Source organism: Erpetoichthys calabaricus, chromosome 8 (assembly GCF_900747795.2).
Source record: "Erpetoichthys calabaricus chromosome 8, fErpCal1.3, whole genome shotgun sequence".
Taxonomy (NCBI): Eukaryota; Metazoa; Chordata; class Cladistia; order Polypteriformes; family Polypteridae; genus Erpetoichthys; species Erpetoichthys calabaricus.
Genome location: NC_041401.2, coordinates 170522299 through 170544960, shown reverse-complemented (window position 1 = coordinate 170544960; position 22662 = coordinate 170522299). Strand labels below are relative to the sequence as shown.

The following is a 22662-nucleotide window of genomic DNA, read 5'->3' as shown; positions in this document are numbered from 1 at the left end:
GGGTCACGGGGGTCTGTTGGAGCCAATCCCAGCCAACACAGGGCAGGAACCAATTCCGGGCAGGGTGCCAACCCACCGCAGGACACACACAAACACACCAAGCACACACTAGGGCCAATTTAGAATCGCCAATCCACCTAACCTGCATATCTTTTGACTGTGGGAGGAAACCGGAGCACCCGGAGGAAACCCACGCAGACACGGGGAGAACATGCAAACTCCACGCAGGGAGGACCCGGGAAGCGAAGCCAGGTCCCCAGGTCTCCCAACTGCGAGGCAGCAGCGCTACCCACTGTGCCACCGTGCTGCCCGACAGTATAACCAAACACACTAAAACTAAAGCAAAAAAAGCACTGAAAACACACATGCGTAGCACAAGAGGTGCTTTCACAACGAGAGCGAGAGTTGACTTGGGCGCACATAAATGCCATGTGCTTATTGCTCACTACGTAAATGCCATCTGTTGGTGCATTTTTTCACTGAGCGCACAGTTTGAACAAAGGAGCATCGTTTGAACTCCGATCAAATTTAGCGTTCTAACTCTGCAACATTCAAAGTTAGAATCGTTTTAAGTACGAGACACTACTGTACTCTGTTTTGCAGACTGATCCTACCACAGGAGCCTTTTTTCCTACCATTCTCTTGATTTCCTTCCATTGACCACCTTACCTACACAAGCTTCTCATCTGCAGCTCAGTCCACAAAGGAGAGCCACATTCCTCAGCAGCCACTTTGTCACTGTCTCACTTCCAAATACGTCACCAATAACCTTTAGGTAAAATCAGTATTAAACAACGAGCCTCTTGTAAATCTAAAAATCTTACTGCCTTTCTTGTGGGAATCATCCAGCAATCTACATTGGTGAAACAGGGAAATGGCTAGCAGGCCATTTCAGGGCGCACATTTGAGCCATTAAAAAGCCCATTAAAGAAACATTTCATATCCCTTGATCATAGCCACATTGATCTCTTCCACTTCAACAAGAACTTGGGGACACATGGAAATTTGTGAAGGGTAAATTTCACACAAACATTAGGATGTTTGTCTTCACACAGAGAAACACATACACATGGAATAAGCTACCAAGCAGTGTGGTATACATGAGAACATTAGGGACCTTCACAACTCGACCTGATGTTTGTTTTTGAAGAATTAAGTGGATAGGAGTGGCGAGCTTAGTTGGGCTGAATGGCCTGTTCTCGTCCAGATTGATCTAACATTCTCCGATTGTGTTCTTTCACAAGGTTTCAAAGTAATTTTTAAAAGAAAAACAGAAGGAGCTAAGCTCACTCTCAGGCTGGGACCAGATATTTCTTCTGGTCCTAATGACCGACTAACTTTTTAATCTCTCCTTTCATCTTCACTAATGGCAACCTTTCCTCAAATATTCTGACCTTTTCACCTTTCATCTGCCTTTACTTTGTTCCCTCCTTCCCCTTCTGAATTTTCCTTTTCAGTTGCACACCTGATGAAAGCTATACAGTCCAAAAGTTGTCTTTTACCTTCTTCCTTTTCAGCATGGAAATAATGATTTAACCCTTTTTTCCTCTGCAGATGCATGCTGACATAGCCCTTCTCTAAATTCATTAGCTTCATTTGTTATGAGACACTAAAATATCTATAAGGTGTAACTCACATGCGCCATGGGGACAGCTTAAAGGCTCTGGTGGTGTTAATTCCTTGCCAATTCACAAGGTGGCACTGTTTACCACTTCTCTTCCTCCTTCTACAGACCAGATGATTGACAGCCCTACCACCTCTGACGTTACTTCTGGTGTCCGTTCTTCTGGACCAGCCTCTTCCTGCATGGACTACACTTAACTGGAAGTATCGCCATCTCAGAACAGTCACTCTTGAGACTCATGTCTGGAAACACATTTTTGCTGTTCCTAAAGCATTTATACTTTGCAGTTTCTTTCAGTGGAGGCTCTGATCTGGGCTATAAGGAGACTGAGGCGGCTGAAGCGAGCAAGTCTCCCCCCTTCCATCCTCACCATGTTCTACAGAGGCACCATTGAGAGCATTCTAACCAGCTGCATCACTGTCTGGTATGGCAACTGCAACATATCTGACCACAAGCACCTGCAAAGGATAGTGAAGGCAGCAGAGAACATTATTGGGGTGCCTCTCCCTTTACTACAGGACATATTTTACAAAAGCAGTGTCCGCAAGGCCTGCAGCATTGTGCAGGACCCCTTACGCCCCTCACATGGACTTTTCACACTTCTGCCATCCAAGAGAAGATACTGCAGCATCAAAGCCAGATCTGCCAGGCTGCAGGACAGTTTTTACCCCCAAGCTGTCAGACTCCTTAACACCATGCTGCCACCTGGGATCTTCTAGACTGCCTCAACCACCTCTATAAAATACTTTCCCACAAAGATGAGTGTGCAGGTAGAAAAGAAATGAAAACCTCATACTGACCTTTAAGTATTTTGACACTCTTGATATCCTTCGGCTGTGAAACATTCTGACCTGTCATTGTTTACACATCTTAAACAACTATTATCATACACTGATAATTTCTGTATTATCTATATCTATTATTTATTATATTACATATCTTTTGAGTATATTTATGTATCTGGATTGCAAATACCATACATTGCATCAATGTTCATGTTGCTTACTACACGTCAATATTGCTGCTACTTCTTTGTCTTGTGTTTGCACAATGTCTTGGCATGTTTGTGTTTTAATTTTAAATTTTAATTCTATTTTTAATTTATTATTTGCACATCATGTTGTTACACTGTGGACCCTGATCTTCACAATTTTGTCTATCTGTATACTTGTATATGGTTGAGATGACAATAAAGTTCGCTTTGACTTTGAGTGTCTGGGCTTACATGTGTCATCGGTAAAAACCAAGATCCAGGCCTTCAGCAGTGTGTCTGTTTACGGAAAGAGTGTCAACCTTGTTGAGAGGTTTACTTACCTCTGCAGTGACATTCATGTCTCTGGTGACTCTTCCTATGAAGTCAGTTAGATGGATTGGGAGAGCATGAGGGTCATGAAAGGCCAATATCTCTGCAAAAGGATGAAGGTTCAAGTCTTTAGAGTCCTGGTTTTGCTATATGGTTGCATAACATGGACAATATCCAGGGACCGGAGACAAAGACTGGACTCCTTCGGTACTTTGTCTCTTTGGAGAATCCTTGGGTACCGCTGGTTTGACTTTGTGTTGAATGAGAGGTTGCTCACAGAGTCCCAAATGAGGCACATTACCTGCATTGTGAGGGAGGGTCAGATTGGCCATATGATTCCCATTGTTGAGGACCCGAGTGGTTGGACCGGGTCAAGGGGATGCCCACGTAACAACTGGCTGCGGCGGATAAATGGTCATTTCTGGAGTGTGGGACTGGACCACGTGTCTGCCTGGGGGATTGCCAACCAGGATCCTGAGCTGTTTCATTGTGTAGTGGGTGCAGCAACATGTTGTACCAGTGCATGCTCCCCAACCTGACCTGACCTGCCCTGTACAATGGTGTCATGTACACTTCACATCCATCCATCCATCCATCTTTGCAAAAGGACGAAGGTCCAAGTCTTTAGAGTCCTGGTGCTTCCTGTTTTGCTATATGGTTGTGAGACATGGACGCTATCCAGTGACCTGAGACGAAGACTGGACTCCTTCAGTACTGTGTCTCTTTGGAGAATCCTTGGGTACTGCTGGTTTGACTTTGTGTTGAATGAGTAGTTGCTCATGGAGTCCTGAAGGAGGCACACTACCTGCATTGTGAGGAAGCGTCACTTATGGCACAACATCCATGTGGTGTGATTCCCCAAGGGTGATCTGGCTAGCAGGATCTTCATTGTTGTGGACCCGAGCAGCTGGACCAGGCCATGGGGACACCCCTGTTAATACTTAGCTGCAGCAGATAGATGGCCATTTCTGATGGGTGGTTGTGGGTGCAGCAACGTGCTGTACCAGTGCATGCTCCCCAACCTGACCTGACCTGACCTGAATTGGTTTCTTTCAGTTATTCAGAGTTTGCCTGTGGGTGCCCTAACTCTTTATGCTTCTTTGTGCTTTTTCCTTACAGAGGATTCTGAATTAGCATGTTGCAATTCTCCATTCATCACTAAATATTTAAAGAGAATGGTAACAACCTAACAGCTCCATTTGTCTGCATTGAAAATCTGGTCCAATTAAAGTCTGTGCAGCTCCATATTACCCATTTTTATGGGTAAGCAACCTGCTTGGCCCTTTAATTGAGAGCTGGGGGTCCAGAATCGCAAGGATACCTACTGACTCTACATGCATTTCTAGATAAGACTGCCCCAGGGGCTCCCAAGGCTGTTCCTATTCCCAGAGATTATCTTTGGGAAGTGGCATCTGGTTGGAGGTCCAAGGTCTCTTCGTGACAGCCCGAGTGTGAAGTTAGGAGTAGATTTAGGGACAGAAACTGACTGGCTGGAAGAAGAGAGGCCAGGTGAAAGACAGCAAGTGGATGGTGAGGAAAGGTGGAGAGCAGCTTACTTAAAAGCTCTGCTTAGTAGGCAAGTGGACAAGGCAGCCTACCACAGAGGAAGTCCTAGAGTGACTGTCGAGTTGTTATATGTAATATAGTTTCCATAATATTTTTGTTAAACTACCTTTATTTATTTATTCTGGTCTCCAGGCAACATTTCAGTATGAAATGAAGCTCAAAAGCACCCCCTAGTGATCAAATAGATTAACTGATGACTGCAAACTGAGTATGAGGAAAGTTGGTTTATTCATGACTAGGGTGTGACAAGGATGGACAGGATTAGAAAGGAATACATTAGAAGGTCAGCTCAGGTTGGAGAGTTTGGAGAAAAAGAGAGGCGAGATTGCGTTGGTTTGGATGTGTGCAGAGGAGAGACGCTGGGTATGTTGGGAAAAGGATGCTACGTATAGAGCTGCCAGGCAAGAGGAAAAGAGGAAGGACTAAGAGAAGGTTTATGGATGATGTGAGAGAACATGCAGGTGATGGGGGTAACAGAACAAGATGCAGAGCACAGGAAGATATGGAAAAAGATGATCCGCTGTGGCAACCCCTAAGGGGAGCAGCTGAAAGAAGTAGAGTGATGAGCAGATGCTGCAAATTTTCTTTGCCTTGAGTTTGGTGATTTTGGGGAAACATTTGGGGACTACACTACACTTGGTGAAATGGATTGAAGTCAACGGGAAAGGAGAAGCTGAACTAGATGTGAGTGGGTTATAATGATGCAATGGTCTGCTGGCTAGGGGAACACCTACCAACTATGCCGGACTAATTATTGTCAGCCAAAAATGTGACCTGAGCTGTGAGGCAGCAGTGCTAACTAGTACACCATCGTGCTTCCCTGAGATGAAATTAATAGAATAAAATATCAGAACAAGTGGCCAAAATGAGCTTTCTCCACAGGGTGGCTGGGCTCTCCTTTAAAGGTGAAAAGTGTAGACATCTGGGAGAGGCTTGGACCAGACCCTCCGCATTGAGAGGTGCCAACTGAGGTAAAGACTTTCAAATATACACCAATATACAAATATCTTCCAAATGGCCTGGGAATTCCTTGGGATACCACAGTGTGAATTGGCAAGTGTGGCTGGGGAATAGGATGTATGGGCCTCACTGCTAAGGCTGTTGCCCCTGCAACCCGGTCTCAGATAAGTGGTGGAAAACGAACAAATGAAAATATCAGGTTCACTGCGGCAAAACAGTAAGTGTGAATTAACTACAACGTATCCCCCAAAGATTCCACAGCAGGTACTCACCTCTCTTGAACCAAAAAGTTAGGTTTGTTTCTTCTCCCGACGCTTTTGCTTGTTCACTGTTACTGCTACCAGATAAACGCAACACTAAAGAATGTGGATTCTTCACTTCTTCATGTTTGCATCAACTGCACAGCACTGTGGGTAATACTATTACCGGGGTAGGCTCATATATAACATACAGGTCATATACAAGTCCATACAAAAAACATTTCCTAAGGCACAAATACGACAACTCATTTTCAGTTTCCTTCTGTGTGTACATTTTGTGTTTAAATGTATTAGCAAGTTTTCTGTTAATTTTCAGCCCACTACTAGGATCAGTGTTGTATAGTCGGGGGGCTGTTCCACCCAACATTGGCTGCTACAGCTCTGAGATTATGCTAGCCTTGCAAAGTATCATGGGTCAGTGAGGATAAAAAAAAATTGTCTAAGTGAACCCCACAGTTGAATTCCATAAGAATATTTAACAAGCAAAGTCAATGACAAACAGCAGATTTGCTGCATGCTTTGGTGAATTTCGCAAATCAGCACTTGCCAGGAGTATGGCCTGTGCTAACCGATTCAGGGTTAGTTCCTTGCTTGGACCAGAAGGTGACAAGATCTGACCACCCAATGATGTTTAGTGGATGGACAGACTTGAAGCTGTGGATGACAAAGCCAAAGTCCTCCAGCCTGTCTTTCACACTTACAGTGAAGGTACAAAAGAAGCACTTGTAGGGACCCCAGGACAACGAAAGCACAAATCTAAGATCTCAATATTTGTGACTTTATTTCTGCCCATATTTACAAAAGCAATATTTACAAATGAATTGTTTGTGACAAGAACTGCAGTTTGACAGTCGATAACCACTGGAACACAAATACAAGCATTTTGAACAAAGCCATTTCAGTGAATGGAACTGTTTTTTTTTTTTTGTAACCTGATGTTTTGTGCTTTCATTTATTTTTGTTGGAAAATAAAATATTTATATATTCATTGATTCACAACACAGGAAAAAAAAAACATTAAACACACATAAAAAATACAAAAGAAGTCGTGAGACAGCATCCCATTTTGCAGTATGGAGGAAATGCCACCCTAGTGATTCGCAGGTTACTACCAGTAGACCACCAGAGTGCCCCTCCATGCCCCTCAGGCTGGGCATCTTCGTCCCTTCTTTCACACACCACAGTCATGTTTTATGTTGATTAATTACAAATTCAATGATTTGAACATTTGCTAATTTAAATTGCTATTTCTTTTGTCATTCATGTCCTTATTCAATCCCAAACCATAGAATTTGCCATTTCTCCACTTAAAGAGTTTGTCTGAAAGGTACAGTACCCATCTAACTGGAGAAAAATACTCTTCTTTATGGATTAGAGAATTTGAGCATTCAGCCTCCATGAGGCGTCAGATTAAACATTCTGATTCAGTTAACAGACTTGAGTGAAGACCCCCAAAAACAAAACAGTTAATAAAGACACTTAGATCAATAACAAGCTTTGTAGACGTGTCACAATTGAAAACCACAAATAGAGAACAATGTTATCCACATTTATTTTTGCTTTCAGTGATTGCCGTAATTGACCTTAACCCAGTGTGAGTGCGGTAGGTGTGTGCATTCTGTATGGATGGGTGCTGTGAGGCACTGGGTAATTCCTGCTCTGTACCCAGTGCTGCCAGCTTTGGCTCGAGCTTCCCATGAATTTTTATTAGTAGGTTTAGAAAATTGTTCTGCCTATGATGTGTAATAGAAATCTCAATGTGTTGCAGAGTGACCTATACCTGGTCAGAATTAAGTGGCCACCTCAAAGACTTGCCACCCTCATTGAAACCCAGAGTGATACCATAACAGGGCCATTCAAATGAACCCAAATCCACACAGGAGCATCTCACTTTCGATTAAGAAGACTCTCATAACCCCCTGCTTGGTCACATTTATCATTTCATTTGATTCCCTACTTTATTCACTCTTCTTAGCTGTACAGAGGAGGAGGAGGAGGCAAAGTGAGGCAAGCCCACCTAAAAAGTGTTATCTATTCAAATTCTATGCATTCCACTGTCTGGATGGACATATACTGTAGTGGCAGCCAAGATTTTTTAAAAAGGAAAAAAATGACCCAACTTGTTTGTAGCAATGTGGGGATAGTAAATGAAACCAACACAAAACGTGACCGAAGTTGAAGCACAAAAATCACAAAGAAGGGGCTCCTCTTACATTCCCCTAGTCAATCCCATGGAGCCAATTTCAAAATAAATAACTATGTACAAAGAAACAGAGCGCTCAGCCAGGCCTGATCAATGCATTTCACGTCCTTTACATTGTTCACTCCTTAAGCTTCTTGTCACACTTGCTGTATGGCAGACAGCATCACCTGTACCTTTGCCCACACGAGCATCAGCATTTCTCAGACTTGAAGTGATCCGTGCCCAACTCTGCCCTGTGCCCTCTGGCCTTTGGGTGCACATTTTCTGCTACTGCTATGACAGCCGGAGCTTTACTTATCAGAAAAGTGGGGGTTCATTTTTTTTGTGTCATCTATTCTTTCCCTCTGAGGTGGAGAAGAGTTGGTGTTGCCAGGCAGCCGTACTTTAATGGCAAGAACCATGTAGATTTATTAATTATAATGAATAATGTAACATCACATAGTTCAGGAATGGTTTGATGGTAGGGCACAGTGGTTGAGATGCAACACAAAGTCTCCTTGATCTAAATGAAGGATGTTTTTTTTTACTGACAGTATGTTTTTTTTCTGAACATTCCATCTATAATGCCATATAGTAAGTGAAATATATTGTATGCCACTGCATTAAATATGTACACATACATGGTGTATATATACACACACACACAAACCTATAAATATATTCATACAAATATATATCCTTGGGCTCAAATGTCAGATTTGTTCCCAGTCACTGCAGAATTTGCACATTTGACTTGTTATTGTGTGGAGTTTGCATAGTCCTGCTGTGTCTACAAGGATTTTACTACAACTTCCTGGAGGTTAAGTTGTAAATCGAAGGCTATAAATTATCAGTCCTGCAATGACATGGATCATTAAAACACACTCTGGCTCCACTCAGTGGTCCATGAGTAACAGGAGGGTCCTGGACAAATTCAATTGCAGTGTGATAACCTGTGAAGGGGTCTACTAAAATAATTGAACTGGCTCCACACAAATGTCCAAAAGAAACTGGGGGGTCCTGGACAAATTCAACTGCAGTGTGATAACCTGTGAGGTGTCTACTAAAATAATTAAACTGGCTCCACTCAAAGGTCCATCAGTAAATGGGGGGTCCTGGACAAATACAACTGCAGTGTGATAACTTGTGAGGGGTCTACTAAAATAATTAAACTGGCTCCACACAAAGGTCCGTGAGTAACTGGGGGGTCCAGGACAAATTCAATTGCAGTGTGATAACCTGTGAGGGGTCTCCTAAAATAATTAAACTGGTTCCACTCAAAGGTCCATCAGTAAATGGGGGGTCCTGGACAAATACAACTGCAGTGTAATAACCTGTGAGGGGTCTACTAAAATAATTAAACTGGCTCCACTCAAAGGTCCATCAGTAACTGGGGGGGTCCTGGACAAATACAACTGCAGTGTGATAACTTGTGAGGGGTCTACTAAAATAATTAAACTGGCTCCACACAATGGTCTGTGAGTAACTGGGGGGTCCTGGACAAATTCAACTGCATTGTGATAACCTGTAAGGGACCTACTAAAATAATTAAACTGGCTCCACACAAATGTCCAAAAGTAACTGGGGGGTCCTGGACAAATTCTACTGCAGTGTGATAACCTCTGAGGGGTCTACTAAAATAATTAAACTGGCTCCACTCAAAGGTCCATCAGTAAATGGGTGGTCCTGGACAAATACAACTGCAGTGTGATAACTTGTGAGGGGTCTACTAAAATAATTAAACTGGCTCCACACAAAGGTCCGTGAGTAACTGGGGGGTCCAGGACAAATTCAATTGCAGTGTGATAACCTGTGAGGGGTCTCCTAAAATAATTAAACTGGTTCCACTCAAAGGTCCATCAGTAAATGTGGGGTCCTGGACAAATACAACTGCAGTGTAATAACCTGTGAGGGGTCTACTAAAATAATTAAACTGGCTCCACACACATGTCCAAAAGTTACTGGGGGGGTCCTGGACAAATTCAACTGCATTGTGATAACCTGTGAGGGGTCTACTAAAATAATTAAACTGGCTCCACTCAAAGGTCAATCAGTAACTGGGGGGGTCCTGGACAAATACAACTGCAGTGTGATAACTTGTGAGGGGTCTACTAAAATAATTAAACTGGCTCCACACAATGGTCTGTGAGTAACTGGGGGGTCCTGGACAAATTCAACTGCATTGTGATAACCTGTGAGGGGTCTACTAAAATAATTAAACTGGCTCCACTCAAAGGTCCATCAGTAAATGGGGGGTCCTGGACAAATACAACTGCAGTGTAATAACCTGTGAGGGGTCTACTAAAATAATTAAACTGGCTCCACACAAATGTCCAAAGGTTACTGGGGGGTCCTGGACAAATTCAACTGCAGTGTGATAACCTGTGAGGGGTCTCCTAAAATAATTACACTGGCTCCACTCAAAGGTCCATCAGTAGATTGGGGGTCCTGGACAAATACAACTGCAGTGTAATAACCTGTGAGGGATCTACTAAAATAATTAAACTGGCTCCACACAAAGGTCTGTGAGTAACTGGGGGGTCCTGGACAAATTCAATTGCAGTGTGATAACCTGTGAGGGGTCTACTAAAATAATTAAACTGGCTCCACTCAAAAGTCCATCAATAACTGGAGGCGTCCTGGATAAATTCAACTTCAGTGTGATAATTTTGGGGGGTATCTCCTATATCATTAAAAGCTAAGGTCTATTTTGTGTGTTCTGTCCCTCTGAGCAATCTGACTGGTCAGTTTGACTTTGGGGACACAATCGAAAGTGAGTGTGAGACACGTGAGGTGGAGTAAAGGCATAGGAGGCACACTAAGAGTCGCCTTCAAAGATGGGAAGTACAAAAACAAACAGGAGGTGAACAAAGCACCATGAAATGACAAGAGTCTGAGAAGTAGGCTTTACGAGAACAAGCTCAAAAGAGGGAGTGCCGGTCAAGAGAGGTTCAGACACACATATCAAAATTATTCTGTGACAGGTAATGTGGCCAGTTGAGGATAAACTGCAAGTGGGAAAGAAAGCTGATCCTTAACAAGTGGGTAAGAGCATACAAAGTGCCTACAGGCAATTCACATAACTGCATATTTTGTGCTTTAAATGAAATAAGCTGGAGCTCAAGAGTTTCCCAACCCTTTTCTGTGGTCATGATTGCAGACTTAATTGATTTGTATAATAATAATAATAGGTTCGTTATTGGTAATACAAGGTGTGAGAGCAAATAGATTACATGTAAAATTAAATATATATAGCATAAATTGTCATGGTGTCAACAACTCAATACTAGGGGGATCCAAGTCCTGAGAGGCTCATAAACAGTAAAAAGAGCCCAGCAGAGGTCTCTGGGACACCACAAACCACAAAAAGAAAGAAGTCATACTTGAGTTGCGGTATCAGGAGAACATCTTTTAATATAAAACCTTGAATGAATTTACCATGTACTGTAACACTGGGGTTATGGATGGGCTGATTCTCTCATTCACATGCTAGACATAAGCATTTACACGGTGGTAGCACACTTTCAACTTCTTAAATGACTGTCCGTGTATTTTCCTAATTTGGCAACCTCACTGAGAATGGAGGAGACAGTTGTACACCAAGCATCCCTTTGGTTATTTTCTTTATTAGTGTATACAGAAAATGGGTAGGGTGGTTTCTAACAAATTTTGGGAGGTCTCAGTCTAAGTTGAGATGTTAGTATTGTACATGGCTGCACATGGGTTGACAATCATAATTGGAGCATGGAAAATGGGGGAATTATTAGGGAAAGGCATGTTCTTCCCTGTTTAGGGGACTCAAGAGCCAAGTCTGAGGTTTGCACTTACTAATATGGTGGCCACTTAGACTTGAAATTAAGGTCCATGCCTGGCTACACTATACATGGGAAACAAAAGTGAAATATGTAAGCAGAATAATAAAATCAGTTATCGGGAGTGTGAAAATAATGACAAATGCATTATGGGAAAGTAGGGACTGAAGTGAGTTAAAAGGACAGTTTGTGAGTTTGTGAAGATCACAGTGGTATAATATGGGAAATGTGAGTGAAATGTGTATCTGTTGAAGATCACAGCCAGATGTATTATGGCAGACAAGACTAAGGATGCAAGTAATGTGGCTGCCAGCCAATTCAACCTCGAGGAGATGTTATCGTCCAGCTGCCAAGCAGACATCCCTTTGGCACACCAAGACTCCTCTGCTTTAGTACTCTATATGGTGAAACACCCCCGTGATGACACCCTTCACTTAACTTACTTGCTGGTACCTGTCTCCTCAGTTTTGGCCCGTTAAACCTTTAATACACACTGGGGTAGCTATGTCCATTCTGCTGGCTATGATAGGTCACAGCCGAGTGTGTCAAGACATTCTACAACCTAACAACCCCATAAGATGTCAAAAATGTGCAAGCACGATGCCTGTCACTTTCTCGGTGGTATGAGGTTCTGTCATCCCAGTGCGAAGCCTTTCTTGTGATGCGTGAAGACTCATCAAATCTCTCCTCGTCCTGCTGTACACATCATCTTCTGCCTCAGCTCCTCGATTGTGGGTTTCATATGGAAATGCTGCTGCGAGACAAAACAGGCCTTCACTGATCTAAAACACTTCCCTGGGAATTCTGGAAGCTGTTAAACAAAATTTCCACTATTGCCCATTCTCCACTGTCCTCTGCTGGCTTACAAAGACAACTCTCCATGGTTCATCTAACAAAAGCACAAAGACACAAGTGTTTGTGCACCTTATTGTCTGTTTGTGTGCAGCCAGCATCTTGTTAAGTGAGTCCCTTTAATTACTAACCACCTAGTAAGTCATTTCCTTGAAACCCCCAATGCCCATTAAAGACCACTCACCCGTTGCTGATGAACATCCATAAAGCGACCAAATGGAAGAGGCTAGCAGTTCTGTACAGGACACAGAGAAGCAGAGAGAAGAGGTTAAGCTCAGTTGTGCTGAGGATTAGTTGTGATGAAGGTGCTGGACGATCAACCACAAGGTTTTTAATTTTTCTGTCGGCCTTAGCCAGTCACTTAACGTCACTAACTTTTCATCTATGAAAAGTGTACGTAGATACTTTTGCTCTGTATTTTTAAAGCACTACAGAAAGGTAAAGTCCTTGTTTTTCAGGGTCATTGTATGCATGGCCACTCTCTGCAACGGTAAGTTCTCAGCATGACTCAAAATGCTTGGCCTTGAGGGGAACAATTAAAGTTAATCATTTATAGCACCATTTTGAACGTTGATTAGCACTTTAATCGGTATGTGTGTCAATATGGGTCCTATAAATCTATACACTACTAGTCAAAAGACTGGACACACCCATACATTTTTCATATGTTTGATAGAAATTGGTCTAATTAAAAAGTTTAAACATTCTCGATTGTAATAGAAATTTGTCATTCTTCATCCTTTGATTGAGGTCCATAGGGGGCTAGACCCGTATTAAAGGATCGCAAATGAAAAATAATATCTTATTCATATTCACTGACCTTGAAACAGTCCAAAACAATACCCCACATGCGTATCTTTGAAATTTGTCATTTTTAACCTCCTGGTGGAGTGTTTCTTAGGATCATCAGTAAAGAACGAGATATCAAGAACATGGTCAAATTCATTATCAGCAACCTCAAATTAGCATAAAAGGACACTCCACAGGATCCCCATTTTTTTGAAGTTTTGTGAAAAGGACTAACTTTGACTTCACATGTCTCATTCGGGGGTAAACCTCTGGGGTCAGTTGATGTGCCAAGTAGAACTTTCAAGTCCTTCTGATCATCTTTGCTAAAAAAACCTAATGGTTTATTCTTTGTCATAATGGTGTAATTTCCTGCACAAAATCTGGTCTAACATTTGCCTAAAAATTAGGGTTTTTCAGAACTAGAGGGCCAAAAATATATATAATATATGGGGGTTTTCTCCTACTGGTGAGACAGGAAGCACTGGAACAAAATACTAAAGTGATTTCAAAGCATTCGTAAGTAATTCATAGGAACACAATTACTGACTTTTAATATGTTATCCACATGTGACTGCAAAGCCCTATTTCCAGCAGCAATTCCTTCTGTGTCCTAATGTTTTAAGTAACAACTGGTTAGAAATTGCATTAGCTCTGCTGAAACTTGTTGCTTTGTTCTCTTGGGCTACAAGGTACTGGCATTCAAACATTAATTTCTGGATTCTAAAATAACCAACATATATTAGGCTCTTTTTTTCCTTGCAGAATGAAGGCCATTCCATGTGACAGGATTTCATACAAAGATGTCTATTACTGTATTAAAGGGGGACAAACAAGACCTAAGCAGCACAGGAAAAGAAGGGATGGCTCAGATGCAGAACTACATAGGAGAAGAAAGGCATCAGAGTGTGGGGTGTGTGAGAAACAAACACCTTACATGTCCTCAGTTGGCGTCTTCATTAAATACACACCAAATACCAGTGTCGTTTGCAACACAGAAAAGAAGACTCCGGGATGCTGACCTTCATATGCTTTTCCAGTCATCTTCTGTCCAATGTCTGTGTCCATTTGCTTATTTTAACCACTTTTTTCTATTTGTCAGTTTCAGATAAGATTTTTTCTTTGAAGCTCTACCTCTAAGGCCAGCATCCCACAATTGTCTTTTCTCTGGTGCAGATGACACTGGTATTTGGCACGTATTTAACAAAGAGGCCAACTGAGGACCTGTGGTGTTTGTTTCTCACACTACACACTCTGATATTCTTCTCCTCGTATGCAGTTGCCCATCTGTTCTTCTCTTGCGGTAACATCCAGTTTGCCTTTTTCTCTTAAGACAGTAACCAATACCTTTGTATGAAATCTTCAGTTTCCTGGCAATTTGTCACATGGAATAACCTTCATTTTGCAAAGAAACAATAAACTGACATGTTTTTTTGAGAAGGTTGTTTTACTTTGGTCATATTTGAACCCAGAACTGAACTTTAAAGGCATGCCAGTACCTTGAAAACCAAGTGAACAGAATAACACGTTTCTGTGGTGTTAATATAATTAGAAAGGTTTCTCTAATAACCAATTAACATTTATAATCAACTAATTACTTATAAAGTAAGGAAGTTGATCATTAAGAAACTACAGGAATGGTTCCTAAAAATGGGACTTTGCAGTCATATGTGAATAATACATTTAAAATCAGTCATTTCAACCAGTAACAGCCATTTTACACACATGTAATGTCTTGATTGCGTTTTTACATCATTTTAATAGTATCTTGATAAAAAAGGGGGTCATTTTCTATCAGAAACATGAAGATTTCTGGGTGTGTCCAGACTTTTGAATGGTACTATATATGGAGAATGGTGATACTGGTCAAAACCTTGGACACTGGAATGGGTTGGGATGTTGGTCTGAAGCACTACAAATCTGACAGTCCGTCTAAAAAGTTTTAGTAGCACCCTGGCCCTTACTTGTGGCTGCTTCTGTTCTTGCGGCTTCTCCAACTTGATTTGGACCTCTGGCTTCACGGACTCCTGATGGTGGGCTCGCACGGCTGGAGCTGGGGAAGAAACAGAGCTTCAGATGATCTAACACTTTCCTACATACAGAACATGACAGCAGAAAAGGATTTTGGGGATGGGGAGAAAGGATGAGTTGAAATTGCAGGGAGACTGCAAACCTATTATTGCACCTGCTGAGCTGCCTCCTCCTCCTCCTGCATTGGCTGTGCCATCTTCTAACCAGGTGCTGTAGGTAAAGGAGTCCCTCTTGTGTGGCGTTCCAGCAGATGACAGACTTTCCTGCAGGCAAACAGGAGAGAGAGAGAGAGAGAGAGGTTAGGAGCATGCGCTGATACAGCACATTGCTGCACCCACCAACTCAGGATCCAGATTAGGACCCGAGTGCAGCCATGCAATGGGTGACACCACAGCACCACACTAGTTCAGATGGAGTGGAACAGTGTGAGGTTTTTTATGGTGGCTGGAGTGCCGATTCTGCCACCAACCCCCAAGTTTTTCCAAGCAACCACAACAATTCAGCGTCCAGTTCTGCTCATCCACCCAGCATCCACCTCTACTTTCTGCTACAGCCTCTCACCCACAAGTGAAAACTCCTCTTTACTTAACAGTGCTTTTGAAAAGTCTTCATACCCTTGAGCAGAATTTACTGAAAAGCAAATTAGAACAACTTGCATGAGAAAAGACCATGCGAGCTCACCAATCCTGTTCAATTCATTTCTACAAACTAATAATCTCTGTCGGTCATCTTTTGCCTTTTCTGCAAATGCTACACTAAAACATTGTTCACTGTGATATTTTCATTTCAAAGCACAGAAACTCCAGATTACTTGTTTTTTAAATGACATTATTTTGTTAGAAACAAATCTCAGCAAGAAAAAGTCGTCCGTGAGCGTCATTACGCTTTGTGCCCTTGGAACCAAGTTACCCAAACACAGGCAATTTTTTTTTTTAATTTTATTGAATTTATTAAAATCAAATAACACTCCATACAGATAACTCGAGTTTTACAAAAAGAAAAAAAAAAGTAAAAGGTTTGAAACAAATCAACCCCTACCCCTGAGAAAGAGAGCTAGGCCAGCAGTGTAAAACGTTATGCTTGTAAAGTCAAATGAATAGATAAAATAATGAATGAATAAAGATAAATGGAGTGAAAGAGAGGAAAGAACCTGCTTCATCATATTAAATGCTTAGTCTAAAATGTTATTGATTAGATCCTGACAAGTTTTGAAAAAGATTTGTACAGATCCTCTAAGTGTGAATTTGATTTTTTCCAGTTTCAAATAGTATGTAATATCAGTTACCCACTGACTAAGAATAGGTGAAATAGGATTCTTCTAGTTGAGCAAGATAAGTCTACTTGCTAATAGTGAAGTAAAGGCAATCACAGTTTGTCCTTCTCCACTTTAGGCCCATCTGAAAGTCCACCAAACACCACTGTTAATGGGTTAGGAGGGATTGTGACACCAAGGCTGTCTGACAGGTACTTAAAGATTTTGGTCCAGAATGAAGTTAATTTGGTGCAGGTCCAGAACATGTGACCCAGTGAGGCCGGAGTTCGATTGCAGGGTTTGCAGGTTGGATCTTACCCTGGAAACACAACCAAATTTGATAATTTTTTGGTGTGTTATAAAAACATTTAGTCTTTCATGTGCTGCGAAGTAGATAACATCCATTTCCTTTTTACATCCCCAAAGTGAGCCCCCAAAGAACACGGGCCACTGTGCCCCCAGAGCACACTGTTTCAATGTATCAATAGCAAATAAGAGGTTGAAAACTAAACTGACACGTTATTAATGGGCTTCTGTTACTGGACTACACGTAGCACACTCTTTCCAGCTTGGCTGAGTAACTGAGTCCTGCAAATGACCAGCTTATGTCCACCAAGTTTGCTTCTTGCCTTACACCCAGGGCTGGCTCTCTGGGACCCTAAACTGAGCCAATTAAATTTACCCCTCAGCACATGCAGAATTAAATGTATACTTATAATACTTATAACTTTTGTTAAGTTATTTTCAGTTCATTTCACGCTACACATGTGCCTAGCCTCTTCCTCACCAGACAGCCGTAGCACGTGCACTCCCATGATGGCACCAAATAAACACAATACTTTTGTGAAATAATGCAGTCATTTTTCTTTTTGGAGTGTTAGAAATAAGTTTCAGTAGTAATGCTGTGGGGGCGGCATGGTGGCGCAGTGGGTAGCGCTGCTGCCTCGCAGTTTGGAGACCCGGGTTCGCTTCCCGGGTCCTCCCTGCGTGGGTTTCCTCCCACAGTCCAAAGACATGCAGGTTAGGTGGATTGGCGATTCTAAATTGGCCTTGGTTTGTGTGTGTCCTGCAGTGGGTTGGCACCCTGCCCGGGATTGGTTCGTGCCCTGTGTTGGCTGGGATTGGCTCCAGCAGACCCCCGTGACCCTGTGTTTGGATTCAGCGGGTTGAAAAACGGATGGATGGATAGTAATGCTGTAAGGCATATCTGTTTTTTTTTTCTTTAAGTAATGCAGGTAGTTTTACTTCAATTAAATAAGTTACTCATTACTTTAAAAAGTAATCTCACTACATAACGTACATTACCTTTAAAGTTATCCCCAGCACTGCATACATATAATAATGCTTAGGTGGTTTTAATAAAACATCACAGAAAACAAAATCTGTTATTCAGCAAATTAAAATAAAAACAAAGGACTGAACATTTTTGCATGGTTTTACATAAATAGGGCATAGGATTGGCACAGGGCTGTAGAGCGACATATACAGCCAACTGAACAGAGAAATAGCGCCTAGTGAAGGAAGATCAAGGCAGACAGGCGGGATCTGACCCCTTATTTATCGGGGGAAAGGGAGACCCACAGAGACTGTCTATGTAAAGGGCCCAGAGTTCTATGCCTACCACCAGCATGAAGCAGGGCTTCACATTTCAGAATAATTCACATCCTGATTTTTACAGCACCTTAAAATGCAAAATGGCACTCATATTGTAATTTTGAAGTTTCCTTGGGCATCCTGAGGACTTTTATGTTTAGTTTTCTGATAGTAACACTAAGACTTTACCAAAGATAAAGATAATAATAATATTATTCAATGGGACATGATAATGTATAAAGTTTTTATAGAATACTTCCAGGGGTGGTGCAAGCAGCAGCCTTTTTATAAAAGCTCTCAATTTTTTTTTGTTTTGTTCAATTTATTTACTAGTCTTATTTAAAATTAGAATTGATCTGGCTCCTGGCTTGTCATTCATAGTAGCCACTAGAAATCGGATTAATGGATTTTAAATGGATTTCAAATTTACAGGTATACTGCAATGCACACAAACCCAGGCTGCAAACTTGGATGCAACACCTAAAACAGTAAGAGGCACAGAAAACGAAAGTGGGGTGTATTAACTACTGCCGCAATCGGCTACTTTTACTGCAATTGCGAGCACCTACGCAGCTCAGTTACACTTTACCACAGGAGCTGTTTATCCACAGACGGAGAGGGAGATATGGCAGCGCGAGAGTAAAAGCAAAGCAAAAAAATTTTAGAACTGGTCTACCATCTGCTGTAATGGGAAATGGTTGACCGCTGTCAAATAAGGTGGATAAACTGTCTGCGCTTAATGCACACCACAGAACATACAAGTGGTATTTTGTGCTTTCCCGAGAGCTGGCTTAAACCTGATATACCTGACACTGCTTTAATTCTGGATGGATTTCACCTTATTTGAGTAGAGAGAGACCCAGTGCGGTGTGGAAAAAAGATAGGAGGGGGACTGGCCATCTACATGAATGAGGAATGGTGTAAAAAAGTAGCATATTACCCTTAGAACCACAGTTTGTAGTTCAGACATTGAAATTCTGGCTGTCAGAATTCATCCATGTTATTTGCCCAGGGAGATAAATGAAATCATCCTTATTAATGTTTATATTCCTCCCTCCACTAATGGGGACCTAGCATTGGAAATGATTCATTCTGTCACCAACACTTTAATGATGACTCACTCTGACTCTGCAGTTATAATATGGGGTGACTTCAACCAAACGATGATAATTTTCTATCAGCTTGTGACTTGTTCCACTGGAAGAAACCAGCTGGACCTGCTGTATTTAAATGTTAAGATGCCTTTAAGGGCGTACTCACACTAGCAATTTGTTCCGTGCCCAAGCATGTTTGTCCGCATGTATCCCCCCAAAATCTATTTTGTTTGACTATTTTGATGGCTCCGTACCAGGCCAACCATACTGTGCCCTGGCCCACTTGGAAGAGATGGGCCCAGGCATGGTTCAGTAGGGTTCAGGGACAAGCATGGAACACAGATATGATGTGAAGTCAATTCATTGGATATCATTTGAGTTATTCTCACCTTACAGATGAACATGAATTGCAGTTGGCAAGAAAAGCTGCAAATTCTCCCACTAACGTCAATTAACAGCAAAACACTCAATAAATCTGTAGGAAGGGAGAGCGTTATCTTGCCCTACGTGACTCAAAGAAAAACACAATCATTTTGACATGCATGCTGTCACTCCGTGTGCGGATCTTATTTTGGCTTTACACAAAGTCGCTTGGTGATGACGAATGTATGCCTGGGCCCAGAACGTTAAAGTGCAGTGTGAATGTTGGGTAGCGAGGGAGTAGGGAGGGTGGAACAATCATGTCTAGTGTGCCTAGTGTGAGTACACCCCAAGTGTCATCTGCTTGCCATGCAGTGGTATGCTGGGCTGCTAACATTTCTTCAAGAGAGGCCCACTGAATGAACAGTCTAATTTAAAAGGGCAGGCTCAGTAATAGGACACTCTCTGGAGGTTGTAGCAAAGGAGAGAATTAACACAAAACTGAGTGCCATTATGAACAATGCTGCCCATCCTCTCTCTGACACACCGACACTGAGGACTTTCAGACAACGAATTCAGCAGAAGTGTGTCAAGAAAAGCTACGGGGGCTCCTCTATAGCAACAGCAATACATCTGCATAATGCCCTCACTGGGACTGGGACTGCCAAGTCAGAACTCTTCTTTCTTTTGAATTTTTCTTGCTTTATAGTAATTCCAGTGTGTGTTCTGACCAAGGTGTATGTGTATTTATTTATTTAGTTTTTTACAGTATCTACCTATTTATGTATTTAATTATTTTAACAAAAACTGTAAAAAGCCAAATTTCCCTCTGGGGCCAAATAAAGTTCTGTCTATCTATATATCTGTCTATAAGGTTTATGGCACCCTCACGAAGTACTCTAGAGCCATGCACTGAATCAGGCCCATCAAGAACAATACTGTAATGAGCACCTAGATGGAAAGACCAAAGAGAGTAAAGCCTGATAATGGGCACAATTATCTAACAATAAATGATTCACAGCCATACTTCCAGAAAAGGCCACGGGAAACACTTTGTAAAGTAACAGTATTGCTGTTTTTGTGCTATTTCTCAGGTTGCATATACTCTTCCAGTGTTCCTGATTGTCTTCCAGAGTCATGTGCCATGCATCTCTCCATGATCCCCCACTTATCTTCTGTAAGGCTCTATTTAACCAGTGCCCCAGGAGTCTCAGCCTGCCATCTTGAACCTTCCTGAGCTTGTGAAGTGTAATAATATAAATATTTCAGGGTTTAGTGGAATGCACAGTCCAGCATACCTCTGTGACATTTTGCTGTCAATCACCCATCCAGCCCCTCCTATCTTCAGGGTACTATGCTGGCTACTATGGTACAGTTTGAACCCATGACCACCTGTGTGTTGATACTGTGATATCGCTTCCAATGCACATGTGAGTGTTCATCCACACTTAGGAAAATGATCTTTATGTCCTGTCACACACGTGCGCATGGGAAACAGCTAAAGGGTCTAAATAATAGTAATTCTATGCCAGACCAGGGGGAGTTGGAGTGTGCTGACTGTCTCTCTGTCTCTTGCAGACCTTTCTCGGGAAATCCCGCTTGGTTCCGGCACTGACAATGATGTCACTTCCGGTCATGAGGATGTCACTTCCAGTTCCGGCGCCAATGATGATGTGACTTCTGGTCATGAAGATGTCACTTCCGTTTCCAGCCCCGATGACATAATGTCCCATTCTTTCTGTTAAAACTGCCATCTTGTCTCAATGCAGTCAGTTCTGTTCTGGACTCTGTTCTATGCACATCGTGCTACTTTAAATCAACTTTTGCAGCTGGGAAAACAATATACGGGTGGCTACCCCAAATCTTTATGATGTCTATGACTCATTCTTATCACAGTCCATACAGTCAACCATACCAACAACTCCGGGAAAAGCAGTGATTTGCACTAATAAACTTTAACATTACCTCACATGGAGTGTTAGGAAAGGGCTTGGTGCACAATTTAAGAAATGGTTGGTTTTGAGATACTTAAATCAGCACTATTGTAAAGCTTCATTTTCCCTATGGCCAAGTAACATTACACTTTCATTTTGGCTGATGGCACATGGCTTCTTCAAAGAGATGGAGTGATCATATGATGGACAAAATTTGTTCTAAATTTTATTCCATCTCTGTCAAGTTGATAGCTTTTTATGAGTTCACCATTGTCCAGCGGTTCCAAAACTTTCAACATTTCCCAGGATGCGTGTGCCATTCCCTCCTTGTGAATTAGTACGGCTAATGAACTCTCTTAAATTCTGGTGAAGTAAGGCAGTTGTTTCCTAAATTAGGAGAATTGATAACATGCCTTTAACTCCTACCCTTAAGAGCTGGACCAAATTTGTGTCACTCTGGGATTTTTTTAGCCAGCCAGGCCCATTTTTCCTACTATGAGACACTTGATAAATACAGACATGACTTTTTCAAATACAGACAAAACAGATGAAAACAATTCAAAATGCCTTTTTCGCTTACCATGCCAGTGTCATAGTCCTCCAGGGTCTCATTCTCTTCCACTACACTGGCAAAACTGCTGGCATTGGATGAGGAGCGCGACAAGTCCTGGTCTTCAGGGATAGAGGCGGCCCTGCAATACACAGAATAGCTGCACATCTGTATTAGACCTGCACTGTCTTTTTGATGGCATTGTATTGAGCCTTTCAACATCTTAAATGACTCTGCAGTGCCACAGTTTAATTTCATCCTGTTACAGATGCCTTGGCAGTTCCACAAATCCTAGAAATGCTTGGCCTCAATGGAGGAGACAACGTTATGTGTGTAGTGCCAGGGTATTCCCACTATCCAGAGTAAAGATTTTGTGTGTCTGCCAATCTGCAGTGATGACTTGTGCAGTACCATATATGAACTCTGGTGCAGGATGTGGGTGCTACATGATGTAGCCTTACTAGGAGGTGACAGTGTCTTGAAATTAGAATTTTTAGAGTGGC

The 22662-nt window shown here is 42.0% G+C and overlaps 1 protein-coding gene and 1 long non-coding RNA gene across 34 annotated transcripts in view; one reads left to right on the top strand and one right to left on the bottom strand.

Moving 5' to 3' along the window:
• Positions 1-8083: 8083 nt before the first annotated feature.
• The window catches only part of LOC114656272 (rap1 GTPase-activating protein 1-like), a 330761-nt gene continuing 316182 nt past the window's right edge, over positions 8084-22662 (bottom strand). For 14 of the 32 annotated variants that reach the window (XM_051931119.1, XM_051931120.1, XM_051931122.1 and 11 more), the window contains 9 exons: positions 22190-22319; positions 15531-15639; positions 15310-15398; positions 12744-12794; positions 10468-12461; positions 10240-10277; positions 9897-9952; positions 9383-9515; positions 8945-9285 (listed from right to left, as the gene is read on the bottom strand). In XM_051931119.1, coding sequence (XP_051787079.1) covers positions 12786-12794; positions 15310-15398; positions 15531-15639; positions 22190-22319 — 337 coding nt within the window. In that variant the 3' untranslated portion in view covers positions 8945-9285; positions 9383-9515; positions 9897-9952; ... (1 more) ...; positions 10468-12461; positions 12744-12785. Of the gene's footprint in view, positions 8849-8944; positions 9286-9382; positions 9516-9610; positions 9667-9763; positions 9801-9896; positions 9953-10182; positions 10278-10297; positions 10373-10429; positions 12462-12743; positions 12795-15309; positions 15399-15530; positions 15640-22189; positions 22320-22662 lie in introns of those variants that run through there. The other 18 variants (XM_051931115.1, XM_051931118.1, XM_051931106.1 and 15 more) reach the window with 15 other exon arrangements.
• Positions 8856-11076, top strand: LOC127528995 (uncharacterized). 2 transcript variants are annotated; one of them, XR_007935678.1, is made up of 4 exons: positions 8856-8951; positions 9428-9654; positions 9941-10040; positions 10948-11076. It is a non-coding gene; the product is annotated as an uncharacterized LOC127528995 (long non-coding RNA). The 2 variants fall into 2 exon arrangements; XR_007935677.1 differs by lacking the exons at positions 9941-10040; positions 10948-11076 and adding an exon at positions 10132-10196.